The sequence below is a fragment of the Boleophthalmus pectinirostris genome, unplaced genomic scaffold (assembly GCF_026225935.1).
Source record: "Boleophthalmus pectinirostris isolate CB_2022bp ecotype Guang Dong unplaced genomic scaffold, ASM2622593v1 HiC_scaffold_9, whole genome shotgun sequence".
Taxonomy (NCBI): Eukaryota; Metazoa; Chordata; class Actinopteri; order Gobiiformes; family Gobiidae; genus Boleophthalmus; species Boleophthalmus pectinirostris.
Genome location: NW_026571541.1, coordinates 20,582,460 through 20,608,054, shown reverse-complemented (window position 1 = coordinate 20,608,054; position 25,595 = coordinate 20,582,460). Strand labels below are relative to the sequence as shown.

At 38.6% G+C, this 25,595-nt stretch overlaps 2 protein-coding genes across 2 annotated transcripts in view; one reads left to right on the top strand and one right to left on the bottom strand.

The window, feature by feature from the left end:
- Positions 1-9,775, top strand: part of LOC110154108 (cell adhesion molecule DSCAML1) — a 60,302-nt gene extending 50,527 nt beyond the window's left edge. Inside the window, 17 exon segments of the mRNA XM_055166976.1 lie at positions 1,446-1,585; positions 3,890-4,043; positions 5,080-5,197; positions 5,284-5,447; positions 5,527-5,625; positions 6,276-6,464; positions 6,534-6,662; positions 6,734-6,892; positions 7,480-7,635; positions 7,764-7,794; positions 7,877-7,998; positions 8,113-8,265; positions 8,429-8,623; positions 8,708-9,016; positions 9,203-9,293; positions 9,295-9,671; positions 9,744-9,775. Of these exon segments, the coding sequence (XP_055022951.1) occupies positions 1,446-1,585; positions 3,890-4,043; positions 5,080-5,197; positions 5,284-5,447; positions 5,527-5,625; positions 6,276-6,464; positions 6,534-6,662; positions 6,734-6,892; positions 7,480-7,635; positions 7,764-7,794; positions 7,877-7,998; positions 8,113-8,265; positions 8,429-8,623; positions 8,708-9,016; positions 9,203-9,293; positions 9,295-9,671; positions 9,744-9,775 (2,618 nt within the window).
- Positions 9,776-13,933: 4,158 nt separating this feature from the next.
- On the bottom strand, positions 13,934-15,218 carry LOC129412585 (uncharacterized). Its single transcript, XM_055166580.1, has 3 exons — positions 15,135-15,218; positions 14,376-14,418; positions 13,934-14,153 (listed from the first exon to the last, which is right to left on the bottom strand). Exons 1-3 carry the CDS (start codon positions 15,204-15,206, stop codon positions 14,017-14,019), a joined length of 252 nt encoding a protein of 83 aa, XP_055022555.1. The 5' UTR covers positions 15,207-15,218; the 3' UTR covers positions 13,934-14,016.
- Between the last annotated feature and the right edge of the window lie 10,377 nt (positions 15,219-25,595).

Below are 25,595 nucleotides of genomic sequence, written 5' to 3'. Positions count from 1 at the left end.
GTTCTTTTTGAGTATGAAGAACCAAATAGCAACTATAAAGGCATAAATGCTACAGTTTGCATTAGCATATGTTTTGAACCTGTAAGACTTTTGCTCTTTGTCTTGTTGCATTGTGGGAAACAAAAAACAGGGGCTTTAAGGGGTATTTGGCTGAGGTAGCTGATTAAAACCTCTTTGTTCAATGATGTGCCATTACCAGCACTAATGGGAATTAAGAAGGCAGAATGTGGGGCTGGGTGTGTGTGCATGTAACAAGGTAAGGGTTAAGTGTGTTCCACATATCTGTGAATGGAGGTACATTTTTGAACCATTGTTTACATACACATTTAGCCTGGCACCCCACACAAGGAGAGGGATTAACTCTTTGTGCCTCAGAAAGAATTAATTTTGTGCTTACACTGACGGGAGGAGGATTACATCCGTATCCGCCTCTCCTCTGCTTCCCTGGGGCCAGGCAGCAGAGGAGGCAAGTGTCTGGAGATGGCAAAGATATAAGAAAGAGAGAGAAAAGGCTGGAGGGCCAGAAATTCTAAGTGTCATTAGAGAAAAGCCCTTTATTCCGTTACGGTCAGGGGACCTGCAGCAGGCGCAGTTCTGAAATCTGAAATTGGAGGTTTCCAGAAGCCAGATGTAGTGAATATAATGAATAAAAATGTACACAGACCAGAAAGCAATTCTTAAAAAAAAAAAAAAAAAACTAAAATGGGTATTGTATAAAAGCCAGTCAGCTGATTATGTTTGGGGTCGTTCTTCCATTGGAGAATAAAATATAAAATTGGGAAACTACTGAATGGCTGTACTGGCTGTAATGCATTAACAAACAATGAAGAGTTTAACCCAGGGTGCTTCCAAAAGCAGGAGAGCATGTGTACTTATTCATATGAGCAGAACACAGCTTATTTGTCTATATAAACAAATATATATATATAAGAAAATACACAAATTCACGTCAAAGCTTACAAACTCTACAATTGTTTTTACCTCAAGAAATGCAATAAACAAACTGTAAATAATGTAAATGGTGTCATGATACATTTTTACTGTTAAAAAAAACAAAAAACTTAAAGTTGTCTTGATGTAGGGTAAGGCATTATTTTTATCCACTGTTGTGTTGAAATCCTCCTGTTAGTGTTTGTGTGGAGCTTGGTGCCTCTTTTTCCTAATGCAGGTTGACATTCTGTCCAGGGGCATTTTTGTCACATATGTTCAACACTCCCTATCTCACCCTTCACTTTGTCCTCAATCTTAAACATATGGGAGTGTGTGTACTTAAATAGTGCAAACTACCACCTCACATTTGGATATTATGCCCTGTTAGAACGGTGCTTTCTGTTTTATGACTGACACACACATAAAGGGTTCTGAAGATTAGATAATACCTAAAGTACTGATTACTGCAAATTTACACAAATTTTTTCTCATTATATATATTTTTTTTTATTCAGACCCTGGACCTCCAGCTGGTATAAAAGCTGTGCCCTCATCTGCCAGTAGTGTTGTAGTATCCTGGATACCCCCTCACAAGCCTAATGGAATCATCCGCAAGTACACCATCTACTGCTCCAGCCCCGGGTTGGGCCAACCGGTGAGATTTGAGAGGGGTGTAAGGAGTTATTGGTTAAGTGGAAGGAGGGCCGTTCAAAGATGGCTCCTGAAATGTAGTGTTAATGTCTTCCTCTGCAGCAAACATTATTGTAAAGTGTGTAAAATGTTGTAGGTAAATGTGATTTGGCACAAGCTCTGCATTGGTGTGGTTGTGAAGTGTGTGGTCTAGTGCTGCAGTCTCTGCGAGACATGTGTGTAAAATGAGCTCTCCTCATACCGCAGTGTGTGTGCAAGCTCACCCTCCAGCCTCATTTGCATATCTGCGTCTCATCACGTTGCCAGGACAACCTCATCTATTCATCAACGAGGGGAGAAAACAAACCAACTGCAATGCATGCTCACATGAACACTGATGTACACTCACACACTGAATGTATGAGTCCATACATAGAGTTATGAATGCATTTACCAACTCATGTTTTATGACAGAATGTTTTCAAAAACAGGAAATGTGTAGTACTAGCATAACTGCATAAAAACTAGATGACACAAATGCACCATTTTAGTGTACCTCTAAAAATATACCAGCACTCTCCTCCTTAGTCGCCATCATTGACACTTTACCTATCTATCAGCCCATCTATCTCTCCTTCTCTCTCTTTCCTCGCTAAAGCCCCCATGCAGAGTTGGGGATGATTACTATGTAAATGAGTGCGACTGGAGAGAAGGAAGGAGGGATGGGGGGGTCGGGCACACCGCGCAGGGAGTACTTTTGTTCCTCTTTTCATTATCTTGCTCTATCGTTCCCTGGATCACCGCTATCTCCACACAGGAGGAATATTTTAATATCCGTTAAAGCAATACACACACACACATGCACACATGCACACATCACTTTCTGTCACACCAACATGTAGTCACCCACCCATTCATCTATCCATCCACTATCCTTTCTGCAACCAACCTCTGCCTGCAATGGAGGAAAAAATACTCTGAGAAGGAAGGAAAAGCGGCATTAACAGATTTGGGGCGTGGATATGCACAGTGAAGATTCGAAGCGGAGGGTGGTATTGGTGGATAGGCCCACACATGACAAGGAATGTGGAGGGGAATAGGCAGCTGAAGAAGTGAGATGGTGAGGGATGCTGGAATGAGAAAGCAAGGATGATGCAGTGCAGAGTAGACGAGAGAGAAAAATATACACAAGTGCAATGAATGATGAACAGAGAGGAGGAAGTAATAAAAAACCCAGTGGATTCCTGTTTGACGGCCCACTTATAAATGTGAAAAACAACATGGATAGGGGAATCTATTTGCACGGGATAGAATCTACAGCTGAATACAAGAGCACAGGACAGAATTAGACTCAGACTTAGACTTATAAATATAAGTATAAATAAGAATAAAACAGAATCACAGGAGCTAGCTCTGCTATCCAGTCCCTCACCTTTGCTGACCTCTCAAATAACAAAGTTTGACACTTATAATAGAGGTGATATTTTATTTGTCAGAAATATACTTTGCTCTGACAGTGTGCTTGTGAGATATTTAGTAGTTCCTGTAGACAGGTGGAAAAATTATTTAACATGATTCGCACAGAAGAAATTAAAAATAAGAATTAGTTGTTAGACCTTTAAAATCTTTGAGCTTGAGGAACAGTGATGCTGATGTGTTTTGGCTGTTGACACATGGCTGGGTTAAACACGCTGCAATTACACTCTCCCCTTCTGGCCATGTGCTGTATGTTGCTGTTTGTGTCTCTACAATAAGATCATGACCGCTTTCTTCAGTACGCGTCAGAAATTGCATGCATCTGTATCTGTCCTCCCCCTCTATTCTTCTTTGCCATCAGTGATGTGTAGATCAGATCCCACTGAGTGCATGACTGTTCATGATATCTGTGAGTGACTCAGTGGTTCCATTGTGCACCAGTGTCTTGCTTCTTGTTTTGTTGTCCCTGGGGAAAATAGAAGAAGAAATGCACCTTCCAGCCTCTTGATCCCTTCAACACTCTTAACACTTTACTCTGTATCACTTTTGCAGCTTCACTTCATTTTAACAATAAGGCTGTGCACACTGTCCTTCAAATGATTTTATATTGCATAATTTGGAAGCAATTTTGGATGGCACAATAGGATTGAGTAGTAACATATATAGCAGTTGCTACTACTAAAAGAGTAGTATTCTATATGTAATACATATGCTATATCAAATAAAAAGCCTAAATTTTTTTAAACTCAAACTCATGATATATACATGGCATAAGGGATTACATTGTCATTTGTGTGTAGTTATTCCACTGATTTCACTATAATTTAACTAACATTACGCTGTTTTTTTACAGCTTCCCAGTGAATATGAGGTCAACCCAGAGCAACTGGTATACCGTATTACACACCTGAACCATCGCCAGCAGTACCTGATTTGGGCTGCAGCAGTCAACACAGCCGGACGAGGCAACTTCAGTGATAAGGTCACAGTGGAGCCAGCTGCTAAATGTGAGGATACAAGCAGCTGCTTTTGTGCGACTTCCTTCATGCATGGATTTTGTATCTAGACTGACATAAAATTTAATACAGATTGCTGTGAAATCACTTTCATTAGAGGTGTCATTGTGTTTACTTGTGTATCTCTGTGAGCATGGCTATATTTTGACCTCAAGTCTCAAGACCTTATTGATATGGGAGTTCAGAGGGCACAACATATAGACTGGTGTCAACCAGTGAAACATCGGGGGGACAGCACATTGCAGAAGAAGAAAGAAAATAAATGACTTCCCCAGACTTGAATAATACACAAGGCAATAGAGAGGCAGGCAGTTTAGTGATAAAGAGGGCAGTTAAATCAATAGAATTAAATGACAGCAATGGACAATCTACTTTCCCATGTTATCATCCTTTTTCCTCTTTACCACTGATGCAGTTCTCATATGTTTGTATGGGTGAATGCGTCAGCTGATCAGCAGCTGTAAAAGGAAGTGTCCTCCAGGCTTGCCCTCTCAATACTTCATTCAACCTTAACATAAGTGCACTAGAGCGCTGGCATTAAGATTCCCAGCCTGAAAAGCATGTTGCTGAGAGCGGGTGGGGGACTCACATAGTGAGCAAGCGGGTATTTTTTAAGTCATCTCTACACATATTTGTGCAGTCTTATTTTTTATTCTGTTCTCTGATGGACAGTGTCAAATTCACACTCACATATCTGTTCCACTAACTGTGAATCACAGGAAATATGTTGTGCTTTTCCCTTCTTGTAAATCCTATTTACTGACAGAATTCTAAATGGAAAATAAATCAATACATGCATTACAAATCAACCATCACATTGTTGTATTGATTCAAACTCTGTCAAATCTCGGCCATTTATTGGATTTGAAAACAGTTTTATTCACAAAAGATTAAATGACTGAGACTCCTTAGTGAACCTTTTTCAATCTGTGAGTTGGTGCCAATTACTTCAATTACTACATAATTTTACTGTATTTGACCTCATTCATTTTTTCTATTAAAACCATTATTTGTTATTTTCCAACAGCTCCAGCTAAAATCCTGTCTTTTGGAGGTACAGTGACCACTCCTTGGATGAAAGAGGTGCGATTGCCCTGCAGCTCAGTGGGAGAGCCCTCACCTACAATAAAATGGACCAAAGACAGGTAAAACATATTTGACAGATAAGGCTAATGCAGTCACATAAAATAGTTATCAGGCTATAACTGAATGTCTTTACTGTATGTGTTAGTGAGGACACAGCCATCCCACTCGCCCTGGATGGACAGAGATTCATCTTAGCTAATGGCACCTTAGTGCTGCGCTCAGTCAAAGCTGAGGATTCTGGCTATTACACCTGCACTGCTACCAACACTCTGGGATTTGACACTATCCTAGTCAACCTTGTGGTGCAAGGTAAGTCCCATATATCAGATTCACATGTAGATTGGCAGTATAGGCCTTTAGTACAAGTAATAATTTGCGTATTCTTTAGTTCCCCCAGACCAACCCCGTCTAACGGTATCCACAACTTCCACCTCCTCCATCACACTGGCCTGGATACCAGGAGACAATGGAGGGAGCTCTATCAGAGGTATACATGTGTTTACACATGGTCATAGTTTAATAGTAATGGGTGTGCTCTTTTCATATTATATAAGACAATATCAATCATATATACTCTAATTGAGATTTACCATCAGTAATTTTAAATGAAACATATTCCAAAGAAAATATTGTTCATAATCTGCATCATTTTAAATTTAATTTGGAGGAATTCAATAACACTTCAAGTACATTATCTGCTCATTCTTGAGCAGAAAAGAACACAATAAACATGTTAAATGTAGATCATAAAAGGGGGCTCAGCTGAATACGCATCTCAAATTTTATACTATGCATTGTTTTTATTCTCCACTCAAATAATTCCTACAAAAGTTAAATACATCAATAGAGAAAAGCATGTGGACAGAGAAAGAGGATTCAGTGTGTGAGTGTCTCAGCAGAGGAGAGATGGTTTATTCAAGCGGCTGATACAGTCACCACATTGCAAAGCCCTATTTGCATAGATGCGCACTCAGCACCATCTCAGACTTTAGGTTTGTAGGTAAGTAATGGAGCCATACTAGACCCAGTGAAGCCCAACCATTCTCTAATTGGGCCAAGGCTCAAACCACACTCTAGCACTGCCATCTACTGGCCATTTGTTATATCATGTTAATTTCTGTATTTCTCATTGTGCAGGCTTTGTGCTGCAGTACTCAGTAGACAACACAGAAGAATGGAAGGATGTATTTATCAGTTCAACTGAGCGTTCTTTCAAATTAGACAATCTACGCTGTGGAACCTGGTACAAAGTCAAACTCGCTGCCAAAAACAGTGTAGGGGCTGGGCGCATCAGCGAGATTATAGAGGCAAAGACTCATGGCAGAGGTAACAGACTAAATTACTTGGATTATTTATTTTTTGTGACATTATATATTATTACTTTTATTTCTACAGAACCTCAATTCAACAAAGACCAACCAGTTTTTACCCACATAAACTCTAGTCATGCTCGCCTTAACCTCCAGGGGTGGGCTAGTGGGGGCTGCCCCATCAGTGTAGTGACACTAGAGTTTCGACCAAAAGGTATCAAGCACAATAATAGATCTCAAAATTTTACACAAATCAGAGTCGCTCAGTTGTCTTGTCCTTTGCAGGTACGTGGTCCTGGCAGAGCGTCCGAACCAATGCCACCACAGATGTGTTTCTGGCTGAGTTGCGTGAGGCCACCTGGTATGAATTGAAGATGAAAGCCTGCAACAGTGCCGGCTGTGGCAACCAAAGCTCACAGTTTGCCACTTTGGACTATGATGGAAGTATGTTTTAGCATGCATTGTTATAATGATTTTCCCTCATCATAAGTCTAAGAAAGATGTGTTTTGAATGATTCATGTATGTGGAGTCTAACATTGCACTTGAGTAGCACAAAGCATTTACACTGACTAGATTTACAATTATCCTTTTATTTGAGCTGTTACTGTTCTGAAAATTCACATTTTCACCTATCTGCGCCCATAACTCTATACTTAATTTGCTCATGTATGATTCTATTGCATCTCCACAGCAGTTTTCAGCATACATTTGTTGTGCTGATAGTAGGCAAGAATGAGTCCCACTTTTTTTGAAATGGAAGTCAGTAGATTTGTTTCTGTTATTAAGTCATTTAGATCAATATTGAAATTTAACATTAACAAATGGTAAAATAATAATCGCCAGGGATTATTATGACAAAAATGTTAGAAAACAGCATAATATGCCTTTTGTAAATCAAGAGAAAATTTATTTTAGTGAACCAAACATGCCATGCATTTCAGGAAATTTCATATTATATAAAGGCATATTTCTTTGATCAGCATGACTGAACCACTCAGCTTTATGTTAATTTATATTTTAACATTCCCAGGTACAATCCCACCAATAAAGTCACCCCTGGAAAAGAATGATGACGTCAAAAAGCTGTTTTCCATTGGATGTCCAGTGATTTTAGTAACTCTGGGCGTCGCTCTTCTCTTCATCATTAGAAAGAAACGCAAAGAGAAGAGACTTAAGAGACTGAGAGGTGAGAAAAGCTACAAATATACATATATATATATATATATATATATATATATATATATATATATATATATATATATTTATTTTTTTTATTCTTTATGGTTGATCTATTAATCTGTTTTGTCCTCTCAGATGCCAAAAGCTTGGCAGAGATGCTGATCAGGTAAGTGTCTTCAGCAACCTTTGTGCATTGGTTCATATGCATCATTCTTAAACACTGTTGTGTGTGCGTCTTTTGTGTGAAGCAGTAAAAACAACCGCAGCTTTGACACACCAGTGAAGGGGCCTCCTCAAGGCCCACGCCTACATATTGACATCCCCAGGGTGCAGCTGCTGATCGAGGACAAAGAGGGCATCAAGCAAATTGGTGAGAGGAAGAGAGAAAGAGACACTATGATATGTGTTTATATGTCTGTTTTGTCATGCTCCTTCATTAAACAAAATCATGGCTCATATTAAATGACTGTCTACTTTGTGGTAGGTGAGGACAAAGCCACTATTCCTGTGACGGACACTGAGTTCAACCAGACTGGGAACCCTCAGAGTTTCTGCGCAGGTGTGTCAGTGCACCACCAGGCTCTCATACAGAACACTGGCCCCCTGATCGATATGTCAGATATCCGTCCTGGAACTAGTGAGTCTTTTTTCAGTGCTGTTTTAGACCTTTCATTTTAGAATCATGAACAATCATGCAAATTCATTAGTTCAGTAATTGGATTTTTAGTACGATCTAGTTTACAGATTAAATGGTTAACTAGTCTTATTTAATAATATACACATATTCCATTTTTCAACAGATCCAGTGTCACGAAAGAGTGTCAAGTCAGCCCACAGCATTAGAAATCGTTACTCGAGTCAGTGGACTCTGACCAAGTGCCAGGCTTCGACACCAGCCCGTACTCTCACCTCAGACTGGCGCACAGTTGGCTCTCAGCATGGCATCACTGTGACCGAGAGTGACAGCTACAGCGCCAGTCTCTCACAGGACACAGGTTGGCTCATGCACACAGACACTTCCAGCCAACAGCAAGCTGGATATTTCATTGAGTTTACTTTGTCTTTCCTGTCATTGGCAGATAAGGGTCGAAACAGCATGGTGTCTACAGAGAGTGCCTCTTCCACCTATGAAGAGCTGGCTCGAGCTTATGAACATGCCAAGCTGGAAGAGCACCTACAGCATGCCAAATTTGAGATCACGGAGTGTTTCATTTCTGACAGCTCATCTGACCAAATGACAACAGGAACCAATGACAATGCAGACAGTATGACATCCATGAGCACACCATCAGAACCTGGTATTTGCCGTTTCACTGCCTCACCCCCAAAACCCCAGGACTACGACCGTGGCAAGAATGTAGCTGTGCCCATACCACACCGTGCAAAAAGTAAGTTCACCTGTCATAACCTGTATTCTTAGTTACTGAAAGGTACACTGTTTTTTTTTTTTTTTTAATAAAAAATAACTTTTTATAAAGTTACAAGCTCATTGCAGACCATCCATCAGAAAAGAAGTGCACCTACACAAACAAATGATAGGGATTATAACTTGTATCTAATTTGTTGTGTAACAGGTGACTACTGCAATTTACCCCTCTACATGAAGTCAGATCCTTTCTTCAGAAAGCAGTCGGAGCATCATGACCCCTGTCCAGTGGTCCCACCACGAAGCCTCTATTCGTGGGTTGGCCCAGCGGTACCTCCAGGGCCGTCATATGACTATGGACTCAAAACAGTCCCTGACCATGGGCCATTCTGGCCTAACCTCCTCTGGGGTTTCCTCTGGGGCCACAGGGGGTGCAGGGGCAAGTGGAGGCTTGTCTGCCAGCTCCAGTAGCTCCACACTTCCTCAGAGGACTCTCACTATGCCTAGCTCTTCAGCAGCATCAGCCCAGAGTACTGCTGCAGCTGCCTCTGCCTCTGCCTCTGGCGGAGGGGCAGCAGGGGCCATGGGGGGACCTTCCTCAAAGATGGGAGGATCCAGAGACTCTCTCCTGGAGAGCAGTTCTTCAGGTTTGGGCAGACTGCAGAAACAGAGGGATGGTCGAGATGGACGGGACAGACGTGATGAACGAGACAGACGTGATGAACGCGATGGACGGGACGGGGGCTCAGGAGCGTACTCCAAATCCTACACACTCGTGTAGACTGGCATCACTGTAACTTTGACAAACTGCTGGTGGAGCCAGCACTTGCCTAGAGCCACTGTGGAGGTGGTGTGAGGGATAAATGCATGCACAGCCCACTTGTCCGTGCCTGAGCTGTGCCAAACTGTGTGGCTGCCTGGTTCCCATCGACACTACTGTATGAAGGGGCTCACTGCTGGGTCTCCACAGCACAGGGGTTTGCCTTTCTTACTGTCTGATTGCATTCTAATAAGTCATCTTGCTCTTATTTCTTCGCCCTGGAAGTCACTTGCCAAAACATTAATTATCTATTTACTTCACGTTTTGATTTGTTGATAAAGACATGTACATTTTACACAAGCACTTTTCTGCTTTCCAGACAGTAGATTTCACACAAACCTGTTGAACCTTTTAGGTTTTGAAATGCAACATTTTTTGAAGAAGTTCATCTCCCAGCATTGTGCCATCGCAGGATGCTTTTACTGTATGCATTACCACCTACTATGGTGTACTGTCATTTTGAAGTAACTTAATGAGTCATAGACTCACCTACGTGTTCACAGTATGAGGACTGCTGTCTCCCAGTTTTATGATATAGGGAATTTTCTTCAAAAGGGACAGATTACAGTGTAGGGGTCTTAAATGATGCTTTTATATATATACATATATATATATATATATATATATATAGACTTAAAGCGGAGAAGATTCAATTCATTAAAGATGAATTTTCAATCACTTTTCCGTTAATTTTCTGATGGAATTATAATCTTATGTGCAGTACAGAAGAAATCGAATGGATCAAACAGAAATCACAAGCCTGTGTGAATGTGTGAGTGTGTGGAGTGTGCGTGTGGGTGTATATGTGTAAATATATATATGTATACATGTGGCAGGCACACACCAACTATGGACCTTTTATAAAATCAGTATGTATGCTGGCCTTTTGAGCACACTTCGGTGTCAAAAGTGACCCTTGGCTTTTTTTCTCCTATATACCGGTGAAAGGGTATAGAGCCCATGACGATACTAGCTATGTAACATTATGACTATAATTTGACTATATTTATTTTGTAACTGGTATAGGACAGAGAGCAGTTTGCTGTTGTAGGAAGAACAGGACACGAGAAAGCTTGGATGTTACATAATGGTGCCACATTATATATATTTTTCCTAATCATTTTTATTCTTCCTGTTCTTTCTTTTTCTGCCTTTTTTTAATTGTTACTATTAGCCACCATATCCATACAGAGTCACTGTGACCTACTGATAGCAAGCTAGTCATTTAAGAAGAAAACAGATTGAGAGGTTAGGTTTAATATGCATAGACACATACAAATGCTTATGATATACAAAAAATCCTATTTGTATCAGATCATTTTATGGCAATGACCTGGAGTGGTTGAGTGAAGAATATTGAGACAACATTATTCTAAATGGAAGTAGTCCCCAAAGCTCCAACACAGTCTCTTCAGCTGAGTCGTTTTAAGCTTTATACATGGTGCTGTATCTGTTACAGTTATGAGGACATTTAACCCACATTTCTTATTCTCCCAAAGCTAATCCCATGACAAAGATCGTTTCCAAAAATTGAGTTGCTCTAAATGTTTTGCAATGCTACACCATAACATCAGGGCTCTCGCAATAGAAAAAATAAAAAGATGTGTTCTATATGTTTGTTTTCAAAAGTATGTACATATATATTTCTATTTAAATATATAGCAACTATATGAATATTGAAAAAAAGAAATATTAAAGCCGATCTAATTGAAAATATATATAAAAGATCACAAGACAATCGCTTAGGATAAAAACTGCAAGAAGGAAGGGGGTGAAGCAGAGGGAAGCTCATGGCTTAAACGGGTACTACTACCATGGACAGAAATATAAGGAAAAAGCAAAGACAAGACATGAGTTTGGAGAATTCTACAAGGATCTTGTGATTTTGTAAATGTTTGGTGGTGGCGCTTGTGTAGCAGGCCGTGGCTTATCGAGGACAAGCACAGTAAAGATGAAGTGTAGTGAGATTGTGTCGCTGGTTAGCTGTGGTCTATGGCTCATTGCAGAAAGTGTGATGTTTAATATAAACATTTTGAATATGAATGAACAGCCTACACAGTAAGTGAGCCTATTGTAATATGTTGTATTGTACCTTCCAAAGGTGTGTTCACAAGCTCAATGCCATTACAGCAAAGGTTCTGTCATAGCAACTCCCTCCCCATGACTGCAGGCAAGACACAACTCAGAGCATTTACTCTTCATGGCAGTTCAATTTATTAAAATTAAATATAGGGAGAAACAGATTTGTTTTTATTTTTACAAAATAAAGATGCCTTTCACATTTCTATTGTATGTATGCAAAACATTCCTTTTAATATAATGGAATATTCTTACCTAACTGGATATTGTATGGATCAGAGAAATACATGCTTTTACATTCAGCTTACCTCTGCACAACACAGCTGTAGTTTTTACTCTGAAAAACAGGTTTTATGCTGGGTCAAATTAATATTCTCTGTACATCAAATAAACACATCATTTTGTAACTATACCATCACCACAGAAATATAAAATTGGAACATGTTTCTTTTTTTTTTATATATATTAATCTGAAAAATCTTAAAAATTTGCTGTGTTTAAAACCAACATCAAAACCCTTGCTAACATTTCAAGTCCAGCTCAGATCCCCTTGTCTCACTTTATCCTTGCCCACATCAGCTCCATACAAGAGGTCTTGTGTACATATAAGAAAGTGTTTTGTATAGAACAAGTACTATTTTGGACATCACTAGAAACCAGGGCACAATGTAAACTTTCAACTAAAGATATTGTTACAAAGCAGATCTTAATGAAGAATTATAGAAATATAGTTACACTGCTTTATCTTGCTTTTTCAGCTTTTTAAAAAACAATTTGAGTGGTCCATGCATATGTAACTAAGATTCTTCTTTTACAGGATGTTTGATTACGTTGTTACCCTTTCTACTTCATTTTACTTTGTCACAGGAAGCTTATATTTTTGGCTTATTATCACATTTTTATGGAGGACTGCTGCATTGCATGTTCTGGAGATTTTGCTGGTTATACATAGAAAAGGCAATTTGAACTATCAAAAGGGGGACTTCATAAAATATTTTAAAATGCAAAGGTTGTTCCTTAAACTTTTATGAGGGAATTGTTGCTTCAAATTTGCAGTTGCTTGTGTTTAACTCAACAGTTTCTTTTTTATGAAAACAAAAAACTTAAAAAGAGTACTCAACACCTTGTGCAATAAAGATATCTTTTTATGAACGTGATGGCGCTGTGGTTATTTTCAACATAGGTCTGGCTCTTTGGTCTTTGATGATTTCACTTTGCTCTCTCAGAACCTCAGACAGACAGTTCTTGTTGTCCACAAGTGGCCACTCTATTGTTGTCCAGGGCCCAGTGCACTCATATAGTGCACTTAACCCTGACCTGACCTCACCTGCAGCAGCCACCAGCTCGTCCAGCCTGAACATTGTGAAGTGATAATGCAAAATATAAACTGAAATAAAACTTAAATTATACACATTAGTATGGACACCCACCTCTGACAGAGAAGAGCTAGGAAATTGGTAAACATGTAATTACATTTAATTAATTTTACATATGACATTCATATGTAAGTGTCAGTAATAATAGAAAAGTTGGAAGTAGCCTCCACGTGCACACTAAGTAGAGTAGATCTATGTATGATATCTTATTTGATTATTTCACCTTAACCATATACAATTTTCTTGTATCACTGATTCTCTTGCCTCATAATTAACTTTAAGGTTAAGTTTCTATTATTTTTTCTGCACATAAATCCTGAGGAGTTTACTTCAAGATACTAGGCTACTATTTAATTTCTCCTGTTAAATTTGACACCAAACAAACCATAGATTTTACATTTTACTGCACTCTCATCCATTTGGATATTAAATCAATTCACACCACTAGAGGGAGACAGAGACGTATATAGCATTCTGTCCAGTTTTATTAAAAGAGTGTGCACATAGCGTTAAAATCAGCTTGTATTTTCATTCACTTTTTTATGAACACAAGTACGATTTTCATCAGAAAAAAAAAAAATCACTCAGGCACTGCTTATTCTTCTCTCACATTCAGCATTCATTGAAACACATAAGGTTACAAGCAGCATTTAAGAAGCTACATAAATAGGTCTATAAGTCATTGTCTATGTTAATACTGAGATTCAGATGGATAAGTATCTTTGTCTGGCACATAGCCCCAAGCCTCTACTTCTCATTCTTGTGCTTCTTTTGTTGAAACTTCCTGAAGTGCGTCTGGATGGTGGCCGCTGCTTTTTCGGCTTCCACGGGGCTCAAGGGGGGTGCCGCCGGGCTCGTGCATGTCCCATTGCTGGCATTGGAGTCTGAGCACGACAGGACACAGGGGATAGCCAGAGAGGTAGAGGCAATAGCCATGGAGACATAGTCTGCAGCAATAATCAAGTTCAAACAGACACACATTGTGTACACATCAGGCTGGCTGTCTTTCTGCCTAGTGTCTCTTATCCACATTTAACACACGTTTGGAAATTTGATGTGAGACAGCAGAAAAATAGCCTGCTTCATCAGTAATCTATTGAACTTACTTTTTCTGTAAACGCCTATGCTGTTCCTCCTGTAGCCATCAAACTTCAAATAAAACAAAATAAAGGTCATCTTATTAGAGAGAGGAAAAGGGCGAGAGAAATAGCACAAGAGAGAGATTCCTCAATATGGATATTTAATGTTGATATGCATGTGCCATGCATGCTCCAATGTGGTGAGGTCCTAGCGCGTAATCAACAATTGTAACCCCTTTGGTGCTTTTGTTGCAATATGCGCACTATGTTGCGTTTAGGGCACTGACCGTCCTCAGAAACAAATCTCTTGATTGGGATTACAGCTCAAGCAGAGCGCGCAGCGAGCAAAAGGCAAACCTTCGCACGCTCACTTTGTTGATTTGACAGTTTGTCCCTCAGCAGCATAACCTGTACTCTTGGTGATTTTCTGTAGTTTAGGCTATAACCCTATGTTGTAGAAAAGGAAGGAAAGGACAAGATTAAATTTACCTGTTGGCTCCCATTTTGGATACTGTTTAAAATTACACTGCTCTGTATAGAACGTGCAGTGTTTTAGTGCCATCCTGCCTCACTAGTCCAGAATGAAATCTTTCTGTATTTTCAGATCTTGGTAAAGTTTTGAATAAGTATTCTGGATCACATGTCAGAACCATGTAGCACCAGCCAGAATTTGGCAGATACTCTTAATTTCCTGTGTGACTTAAGGGTGTGCTTTCATGAATTCCGAATTGTACTGAATCAACAGGTTGCTTTGGGAGCTGTCCATACTGTGTCCATAGCACTTACCTCATCTACTCTGCTGTTCTTGCGGCTGTGGGACACTGAGTGAATCTGCCAAGGCAAAGGCTGGGAGACCATGTAAGGCAGCGGCTCAGGTTTTCTCTCAAACTGCAAGCTAATCTGAAGGTAAAAATAAACACAAAGAGGAGGTCTGTTATGAAGCTATTTCAACTCCAGACAATGATTGATTTACATCACTAAATAATAGAGCACACATGGATGTACATGAAGATTTCTGACAGAGATGGAGAGGCCACTATTAGCTGTTCTGAAAATATCAAAATATATTCTCCCACATTAATGCCCTTGATTATAAAGGTATTTCACAAAAAAACTATTTTGCTTGCTCTAGTTGTGCACACTACAGTGTGTCATGATTCACTCTGTTGATTGAATTTGGTTTTCTTGTTGAAGATCCTCTTACAACCCTCATTTACCCAAGCCTTGTTGTCTAGAACAACTAATATTTGTGCCTGTGGGATTTAGTTTGGAACAAATAATCAAACCTATAGCACAGATTAATGATTTACAGACTCTCACAGATGAATGACTGCTCTGTGTAGATAATATCTAAAATCAACATGGTCTAATAACAGGTCTGACAGAGATGTTTGTGGATGTTATTAATCAACATACATTGGATGCAAGGTTTCACTATTCATTTTTAATTAAGATCATAGAACAATAGCTGCCATTTCATCATCATTATCATTCTATTAGGCTAGAAGTTTAACAGCATGTGTGACTAGAACTAAAATGACACATCAAGCAGGTTGATTTTTTTAAATTTAAATGATCATTTACATGAACATATTAATATTTTTACACTGTCATGAAATATTGATTACAATAGTTCTATGAAACCCTATTTTACTCCATGCTACATTTTAACACCACACAACTATCTAAGATCTCTTACCGATTCCACAAATTTGACCATCATGTACATGGCAGTTAGCATGGACACCAGCATGTTGGCAACTATTCCTCCCTTGTCCTGTAATAATTATTCTTAAAAATGTTCCTTTCCTCTTCTCCCAGGTGATGCTGACACCAAGAAGCTTTAGACAAACCATCAGTGTGCACAGGGCTCCTCATACAGCGCCTTGATACAGAGCCAGACACATGAGGGCAAGGCCTTTAAAGAGCTTTACAGGACAGAAATAGAGGAGCAGTAATCCTTTCCTCAACACAACGCTTATCCCCCCAGTGGGCTTTAAGATCCAGCGGCAGACACACAGCAGCCTAATCAAGCATGCAAATGAAAAAGAATATGCCATATTAATAACTCCATCACACTAATCCATTTCTTTATTTAATAAGAGACATTTTACCATTTTACCATTCACCATTTTCATATCATTTACTTGTAATGACTTGTACTGTACTGTAATCATTTACTTTTAATAATGACTAGTAGGACTGATAATTCTAATGACTAATATGAGATGGATAGAGCAGCCTAAAAGTGCAAGTATATTGTTCCATCAAAATTATGTGGAATATGGTGACAAGGTGGTGAAGTGTCTTGCATAAGGACACAAAGTCAGTATGCAACAGGGAGAGAAGGGCTTGACCTGAGGGACAGGAGGATTTAACATGAAAATAAAGGAATGTACTAAGTGAATGTCACAAAAGTGCACTAAATAATGGAAATTAAAATTCTCACTGCATAATTCTTGTTAGCTCTTTTCACTTGATTTCTGCATGTTCACCCAATAACAATGCATGTACCCTTTTACACAGTTTTCATAATTTTCATGATTTTTATGCATGGCACAAAGAGTAAAAAGTTTTTTTTACTCCTCAATATGCATCTAAAGTAATCAGATGAGTGAATAAAACAGATTATCGGGCTGTGCGTCACTGGCAGCGTCTGAAGCCACTCACTCCTCACACACAAAGCAAACATAATCCACTGTAGGCCACAATCAACGCACCATTAGCATTGCATGGCAGCAGTAACGGCAGTCTGTATTGAGATCGGTGTTTGTGAACTATTTGATCAAATCTAGCCCGCCTGCATGTGTATGGTTGACCTCACTCAAACTTTGGACGAATGTGAGGGTGTCTGATTATAAAATCAAAATGCACATGAGCAGTGTTGGTAATGTGTTCTCGGGATTCTTTTGGTTCCAAGGACCAAGTAGGAGTTATTTGCATGTTCAATTTCGACTGAGATAGAAAGTAACAAGGCATTAAGTAAACATTAAAATATTAAAAATAACAAATTAGTTAACAAGAATTTCTAACAAATAGTTAGTAGTAACAAGAGAAAGTCTTAAAGAAACACATTTCTTTTTACTTACATTATGCTATGTATGTAAAAGCATCAGGAGGATCTATACCTAAATATTGTACACTTAATTATTGCTCAGTTTGAAATGTGCACTAATATTTAGCACTGTTTCATGTAATTCAGCTTTACCAGTTAGGTTATTGTGTGGTAGTATTTGTGCCATATTTCAACATTAAAGCAGGAGCAGACTGTGTATGGAGAAAGCAGAGGTGCTCTCTAATGTTCAGCTGTAAAAACAAGTGTCACTAGAGGCTGATCTCTTGTGGGGATAACCCATCATTTTCCAGTCCTCAGATCAGAGACACCTTTATGTTAGTGTGTTATTTCTAGCATATTACAGCATCATGTTATGGACAAAGCGATGAGCAGAGAAGAGTCTTCAGTAAAGCGTATGACACAGATAGAGATCAGAACAAGGCAGTACACCTGCTCCTTTCCACAATAAGTCAGCCCTTGATTCTTTATTGTGATATGTCTTTGTCTACAGTGCTTTGTTAGGACACTGTTACAATAATCCACTTCTTTTTGATCGGTAGCCACTGATTTGAAGTCTCATTGAATTTCAGATTTGCTCATTTTCCTCTGCTGTGATACACGGCATCAGAGAAAATCATGTCAATCAAACTTCAGAAGTGCTTGAGCAAAATGAAACGCAGGGTATGATCTTCTGTGAATGAAACAAATGCATTCTTGCACCTTTTTGTACAGGTGTATGGCTTTGAAAAGGATACTGTTATAAACTATCTAAGCCATAGTTACTGCCTTTGAAAACATTGCAGTAAATTCATATTGTAATACATTTTAACCAACCAATATTTCTTTTATTGAGCATTAATATGCAAATGACGTAAAGGGACACATCACCAAATTTGAATGTAATGTTGTGTTTTTTAAAGTTATAAACATTTGTAACATCCTAAACGGTTTGTTTATGAAAAAAATGTTATGCGACCTATGCCAGCAACTGCTAACCTCAGTGAGCAGTGCAGGCCTGTATGTTAAGCACTTCCTGTATGTGACATCACAAGGTGGAACAGAGTGTTTTCTGTTTGAGAGAAGAACTCAGCCTAAATATATTATGTTTTTGTGTTAAACATGTGTGAATGAAACATAACACAACTCCAGGTATGTTTTTGATGGAGAAACAACATTATAACATAGATCAGAATATAATGTAATATTGGCAATTTTAAACACAAAAATACTTCAAAATATATGCAAGAAACTACGTTCTTGTGCAGAAACTGTTATCTTATTTCGGTAACTCAAAACAAGATTATGAGGTTTAATAGAATGCCTAAATAATCCCATTGTGGATCAATAAATTTTGTCTTAGTCTAAATAGACATTGTTCTTCCAAATTGCAGTGCTCAAACTGATTTTGTGTGCAGCCTTGGTTTGGAGGCCTTCAGGACGTCACCTTTGGACCCGACAGCCATGCTTGATATTAGCACTTGGGTTTTAGAGAACCATAATTCTGTCAAACTTTCAGATCTCCCCTAAGAATTTCTACATCGCCTCTGGTTATTGGGCCCAGATGCCAGGAGCCGTTCCATCTCATCTCCATCTGTTTATGTGAAAAATGTCTTGAAATCGACAGACTTGATAATGAATGAGGCAGGAGGGGATAAGTACGTCTGTAAACTAACTCCTCTAGACTTTGTAAGTGCTGTTTATATGTCCTAAAACGCCTTCTTTATCATCTCATGTTGGTTTATAATTTCTAAATCAAACATTCTTATATTATATGCAAACTGAAGCATTAGATACCACATAGATAAGCTAGCTAATGGCGTGGTGGAGATTGTGTGGTAGTAGTACTATCATAGACATGTTTCGTGTTCCTGTGTGTGAATTTGTACATAAACAAAACTACTGTGTCAAGCATCCTCAGTGGTTGTTATTTTTGTGGAAATCTCCAGGAGAAAGAAAAACATCTTGTTAGCTTTTGCAAAAACACAGCAAAAAAATAATAGTTGGCATCTGCAGAAATAGAGAGCAGCACTGTAAAATGTACTGAACAAAGCAACTGTGAAATAATTATTTGCTTAGGGTGACCAGACATTTCTATTTACCTGGGACAGTCCCAGTTTTGAGCCCTGTGTCCCGTCCCAGCAGATTTATCCAAAACCATTGATTTGTCCCAGTTTTATACAAAAATGTCTCAGGTGTCCCTATTTTTTACCAATTTGATCCCCGCCAATAGTAAAGAGAGGCATACATTTTCACTTGTTCAGGTAAAATACAGAGAAGTTGCTTAAAAATGACCAAAACATGAAGAAAATGTGACTATACTGACTCACGTGTTCGTTATGAATGGACCAAGTGCAGAACAATTTTCCTTAATTACGCACTCATTCCACAATTTTATTATTACCAACTACCCCAAACTGGGGTGTCTCATTTTTTGATTTTGAAAATCTGGTTACCCTATCTTTGCTGCTAGGCTAGCTAAAGATCGAAGTGTAGAAGACTTAGCTTATTGACTATGTATCAAATTGTAATGTATGATTGCTGCAACACATGTAACACTGTTATCTATGGCACAGCTAGAATCAAAGATTGACCTAAGTGTGGACAAAGGGCCCGCCTGCAGAAAAACTGTGGCACTGGCAGAACAAGTCTATTGGAGGATTTACAAGGGGTCTGCTCAGTTTCAAAAGAAACAGTTACCACTCCTAGGGCCCTTAAGGAGAAAGTTGGCTGAAATTGAAATAGACGACAGAAAACACATAGACACCACCCTGGGCTCTCTAAACAAAAAGAAAGGGATTTTGTTGCAGCTTTGTTGTTCCAAAATGACTCCTTCCAATGATGTCCTCTTCACAAATGATAAAATTGAAAGAACCCTTTTCCTCAACTGGATGAAATTAAATCTTACTCTTATTCCAGGTCGGTATGGTCCAGAAGATGTGTCGCACCCTGCAAACTATAAACAGCACACCTGAACAAGCCGCTGAATCAGAAAATAGAATATCTGATGACAGGAAGGACAGCGTCTGCACTGAATCATCTTTTCTGTTGAAACTGTTGATGAGTAAGCTGGATGTAGCCACAAACGTTGTTACACAAACAGCAAAATCTGCAATGGCACGAAATAGGAACTTACATTTACAATAGCAACTAATGCCATGTCCATGGTCCATCTACCCAAGGTCTAACTGCAGATCAGCACTTTATAAGAGAGAAGGAAATAATTTTTCAGTCAAACCAGGCGATGAGCCTGAAACTGTCATGTTTATCCATAGAACTGTTGCTCTGAGGAGTTCCACTTGAAATCATGTCTATGTGACCTCACAGTGTGACAAACGCTAAGATATTGTTAGCAATATTTAATTATAAGTGAGATGTTATGAAGAAGCAAAAAGAAAATGCACAAGGGAATTTATCCATATCTATATGAATTTTGTATATAGCAACAGGATTAACAGACGTTTATTGAAAATATCTCATTAAATCCAAGCTCAAAGTTTGACATCAGTGTCACTGTTCTGATGAAGGCCTATTTGTCAAACTGTGCCTCATAATGAAAAACCTACATTGGAAACAGATAACCATGGAACAGATAGTCCTTAATATGGACATACTGTGTCATACCCCTGAAGAATAACTAGATCAATAAAGAAAGAAGAAAATAATCTTCTGGCATTGATTTTATAAGCCATATGTCTACTGCTGTTTATTTCCATTTGGTGCTGTTGGAGATGCAGTGAGAGCCAACGATTCCCTGTTTTTGCTGAATACTGACATCGCCCTCTCCTTCTCCATACTGTGCATCGAGCTCTCCCAGTGGAGAGTACATTAGAGCAGCACATGAAAAGATGGCTTATGGATTCAATCAAAAAATCTTTGCAACTACTATGAAGAAAAACATGGACAAAAGCCATCACAAGTGTTTAAGTGTTTGTGATAAAAACACCAAACTGAAGCATATGTTCAAAGATCACAGACATAATCCGTAATGTGTTACATCATTGATCACTATAGCCATTAAGTAAAGCAGAGAAATCCAGGTTTCATTGAGACTTGTCACGGCACTGGAACTGGGTCTGAATGTTAAATGTAGAGCTACATGTAAAGTTGTATGATACTTGCACCAATACAAAAACCTTTTAGTATCAATGCAACAAAGAGTGCCTCCTTGGCCAAGTTCATGTACCACTTTAGAACAAGAGACCAAAAGGTGTCTCGTGCATTAACCTCACAGGTCATTAAACCTGTAGTCCTGACCTACATTTAAATACCACTGGGAATGAAGATTGTGGCAGAGATTCAAAGTAAACATCTACAGCATCAGTTGCCTCTTGCCTTCACCAACCTTACTTGAAGAATTGTCAAATGACAAAACCAAACTGCAAACCAAATTGACTTTTGAAATCAAAATGCAAAACAACTCCAGTGCCAACTTGCCAACACGTATCTATTGAGTGTGTGAATGTGATTTTAATGACTACATAAACAATGAGCCAACAGTGTGCGTCAGACAGATGGAGAAAACAATGCTACTCATAATGCATTTAGTGCAAAAGAGCCACATGAAGACACATACCAGAATTTCAATCTACAAATGCAAACACAACTGATTTACAATGTGATAAATGAAATGAAGTTTACTTTCAAAAATAGCAGGGAGGAAGGCGCCATGTTTAGCTCTTTTAATATATATTGTGTAATTATGGTTTTCTACACTTAATACACTTAAAGGCCCGTATTATGCTATATTCTGATCTGTTTCCTCATCAAAAACATGCCAGGAGTTGGGTTTTGTTTCAATCTCACATTTAAAACACAAACTCTGTGAGTTCTTCTCTCAAATGGAAAACAATCGGTTACACTTTGTGATGTCATGTGGTCATACAAGAAGTGCTCTACTGTGGTTTAAAACTCCATACACCTTCACTAGAATCATTTGCATCATTAGAGTACTGGAATTGCCAATCTCTACTAAACAAAACTGCAAACTTAAAAACTACCTCTACATAAGATGGAACAGAGCATTTTTGTGGAGACGGAATAATAATAAAGGGTTACTTGTGTATGTAACAAAATACATCTCTGTGGTTGATGAGGCAACAACATTATTACATGGATTAAAACTCCCAAGAATCCATTGTGTATTCTAGGCTCTTTTGCAATATTATGGTAAAGTCTTACACCAGTGAATGGCTGAAATCTAAGATGTACTTTTTACCCCTGTTACATACATTAAGTTATTTATTCATTTTATCACTCTTTTCATTTGTGAAAGTTTATGCTATATTAGTAAGAGCTCACACAACTATGGTCTTTGGCTAGCATCAGGCCAGCAATCAAGACATGATTATAAAGCAGAACAAAAATGAAAAATAGAAGCAGTGATGAGGAGACACACAACTTCTGTTCTGTTCTCTCCTTTATCTCCGTGTGCCTGTACAAATGGGAACAAGACTTATAGAGACATTTGAACTACAGGCTATTAAACTCTTTTTATATTTTTAATGGATGACTGACTTTGCTGCCTCCTAATACTGTTCTATGACCAATAATGATTTTGCTTCGAATGCAGTCAATACAATGCATCAGGCAGTATTGGTGTGCAATGTATCATTGTGACACCTAAAATTGGTTGGAAATGACATAGATATTGCACAGTGCTTATTTTACAGAGGTCATATCTCAGGACTGGCACCCCTGACAAATGTGAATATGGAGGAAAAGTGTCACATCGAGCTGCTGGTGACACACTTCTTAAACATTTTTAGTCTCCAGAGCGGGAGCCAACAGACAGTTATACAACAGGAAACAGTACCAGGTATTGCATTAATCCTTCTACTACCATACTGAAATTACTTGATGTCATACGCATTTGGGGCTGCTAAGAATATTACATTTTAGGGCCCATCATGTCAAACATTTACTTTTTTATATTTTCATTATAAAATATAATTGTTCTACTTTCTCAAACTTCCAATTGCCTTTCAAATCACCAATTCACTGAGGGAGATCCAAGTAAAATGAAAATGCCTTAATGGCACTTCAAAATGACAGGCAAAAATAATAAAACTGCAGGCCCATCAGTCAGATTAGTTGTGAAACTCTTGGCTGGAGACTCTAAGCTTAGCTTGTTTCTGCTAACAGTCTGCTCAAAACATGTCAAAGAATAGTTTTAGCATCAAGTCAATACCTAAAGCATCAAGTCATTTAAACCTGTGGTCAGTTAAATAGCACTGAGAGTATTGGCAGCTTTGATGTTCATGAAATGAGCACATATAGAACACTGAATGGTCCACAAATGATTTTAGGCACCTGGAGCCCACATGGGTAGTGCAGGTGCTCTAACTCCTCGAGGAGCTCCACACATGGAATTGGCAGACGGTGTGTGAGGTCTCCCAGTACTCTCTTAGGATGGTCTCATGGTAGAGTTGAATTGATTGATTGATGGGCAACATACTTCAGCACTCACTTCAGCCCCAGTAGATAGGTTTTTGTCGCACATTGTGCAACAAATTGAGGACTTTTGATCATTCATTTTTGATCAAGATATAATACTTTGTTTCAAAATCTTAATTACTACTTTTTCATGGATGAAAAACAGATTTTTGCTCTCTCAATTTCCAGTATGTGTTTTTCCCTCATCACATTAAAGATTGACAATAACATTTTAGTAGCGCACCACAGCAATACACATAACATATATCTCCATGAAGCATTAGAAAGGACGACAGTTTACTACACATTTAGTCTGCCATGTAATCACTCCCCAGTGGCCAGCTGGCTGCAGCCCTGGATCTGTGCACTGCAATGAGCCAATACTATACATTATGAGAGAACATAATAACAAGCAAACAGGCATTTGGTATTGCCAGGTGTCAGAGGCAGAGGGCATGGTCGAAAAACAAACATCAAAAGTCAAGTAACTTTGTGGTTATGTAAGTGATTTTTAATGGTAAATCATTATTTAGGCAAATGCACTTTTTGTGTGAAATGTGCGCATGTGAATCTTTCATCTGTATTGTGGTATTGTGTAGTGGTTTTGTCTGTTCAGCACTGTCTGTGCTTCCTGATTACCCGGGGAGTCAAGTGTCAAGAGAACGAGGACACCATCATCACAGAGACTGATCATTGTACCAGCCACCTCTAAACCAGCATTCTGTTTCATGGTCTTTATCACTCTATGGGCTCATGCCCATCACAATTTGTTAAGGCAGCGCTACTCTGACAGTCAAAAATAATATTACAGTGTATTTAGGCATGTCCAATCTTGTTTGCTGATTTGTTCAACTTTATCTTTGAAGATTAGAGAGTGGAGCACTCAGACAATTTACCAGTGAAAATCACATTAGTAATTGTACAATTCTACTAAATTAACAGAAAATTTACAGAAAACACACTGGGTATGCACATCACATCAAAACTGTGAATAAACTGTGACTAAACCTGGAATTAATTCTGGACAGTGTCAGGACTGAACAAGTGTGAATGCAGGGGCCAAATGGACTGAGACTCCACGAGCCATGTTGTTGTGACTGGCTCAGCTCATATCTTCATCATCAGATGCCTACTTCTGGTCAAAAGCAGAGAACTGAACTCAAGAATGAGACATTCTTTATATTATCTTGTTTTTGTCAGTCACCTAAATGCACAGTATATCTCTGTGCAACATAATGACAGTCTTTAGTGCAAAATAAAAGCCTACAATTTTCTGTTCTTCTTTTTTGTTTTCATAACAGCAACATTGCAGAAGTTTATAAAGATCCATATTTAGTAGTATCTGATTTTGTCTGTTCTGACTCTAAGGTACTGAAGCTTTACGACAGAGATCATGGCCAGTGACAACAACACTGACTGAGAAAACATGGTCCCATAGTTTCTTTAAAACAAAAAAGGGAAATGAGGCAACTCAACAATATTACTATAGAGGCTTTCCTGTCAGCAGATGTAGTATTCTTCCACTGCAGCACAAATACTGTATAATATATAATATACATATAATATTAACAATAAAAAACATTATGCTTTCATCTCAGGAGGGAAATGCTTTGACTGTCAGCATTTTACTAAGAATAAGTGGTTTTATTTATGATACTGGGACCTATGTCAAAGCCATACAGAGTTGTAAATTTAACTGGACAGCTTGAAGGGCAGAAGAACTGAATGTTGTTAGACTGGTGACTGTGGATGAGATAATG

Bases quoted from the DNA above. Each gene is read 5' to 3' on its own strand.
- LOC129412585 (XM_055166580.1), bottom strand. From the start codon at position 15,206: ATGGTCTCCCAGCCTTTGCCTTGGCAGATTCACTCAGTGTCCCACAGC. The intron at 14,419-15,134 runs GTAAGTGCTATG...TTTTATTTGAAG, and splicing joins AGAACAGCAGAGTAGATGAG to TTTGATGGCTACAGGAGGAA. The intron at 14,154-14,375 runs GTAAGTTCAATA...TGTCGTGCTCAG, and splicing joins CATAGGCGTTTACAGAAAAA to ACTCCAATGCCAGCAATGGG.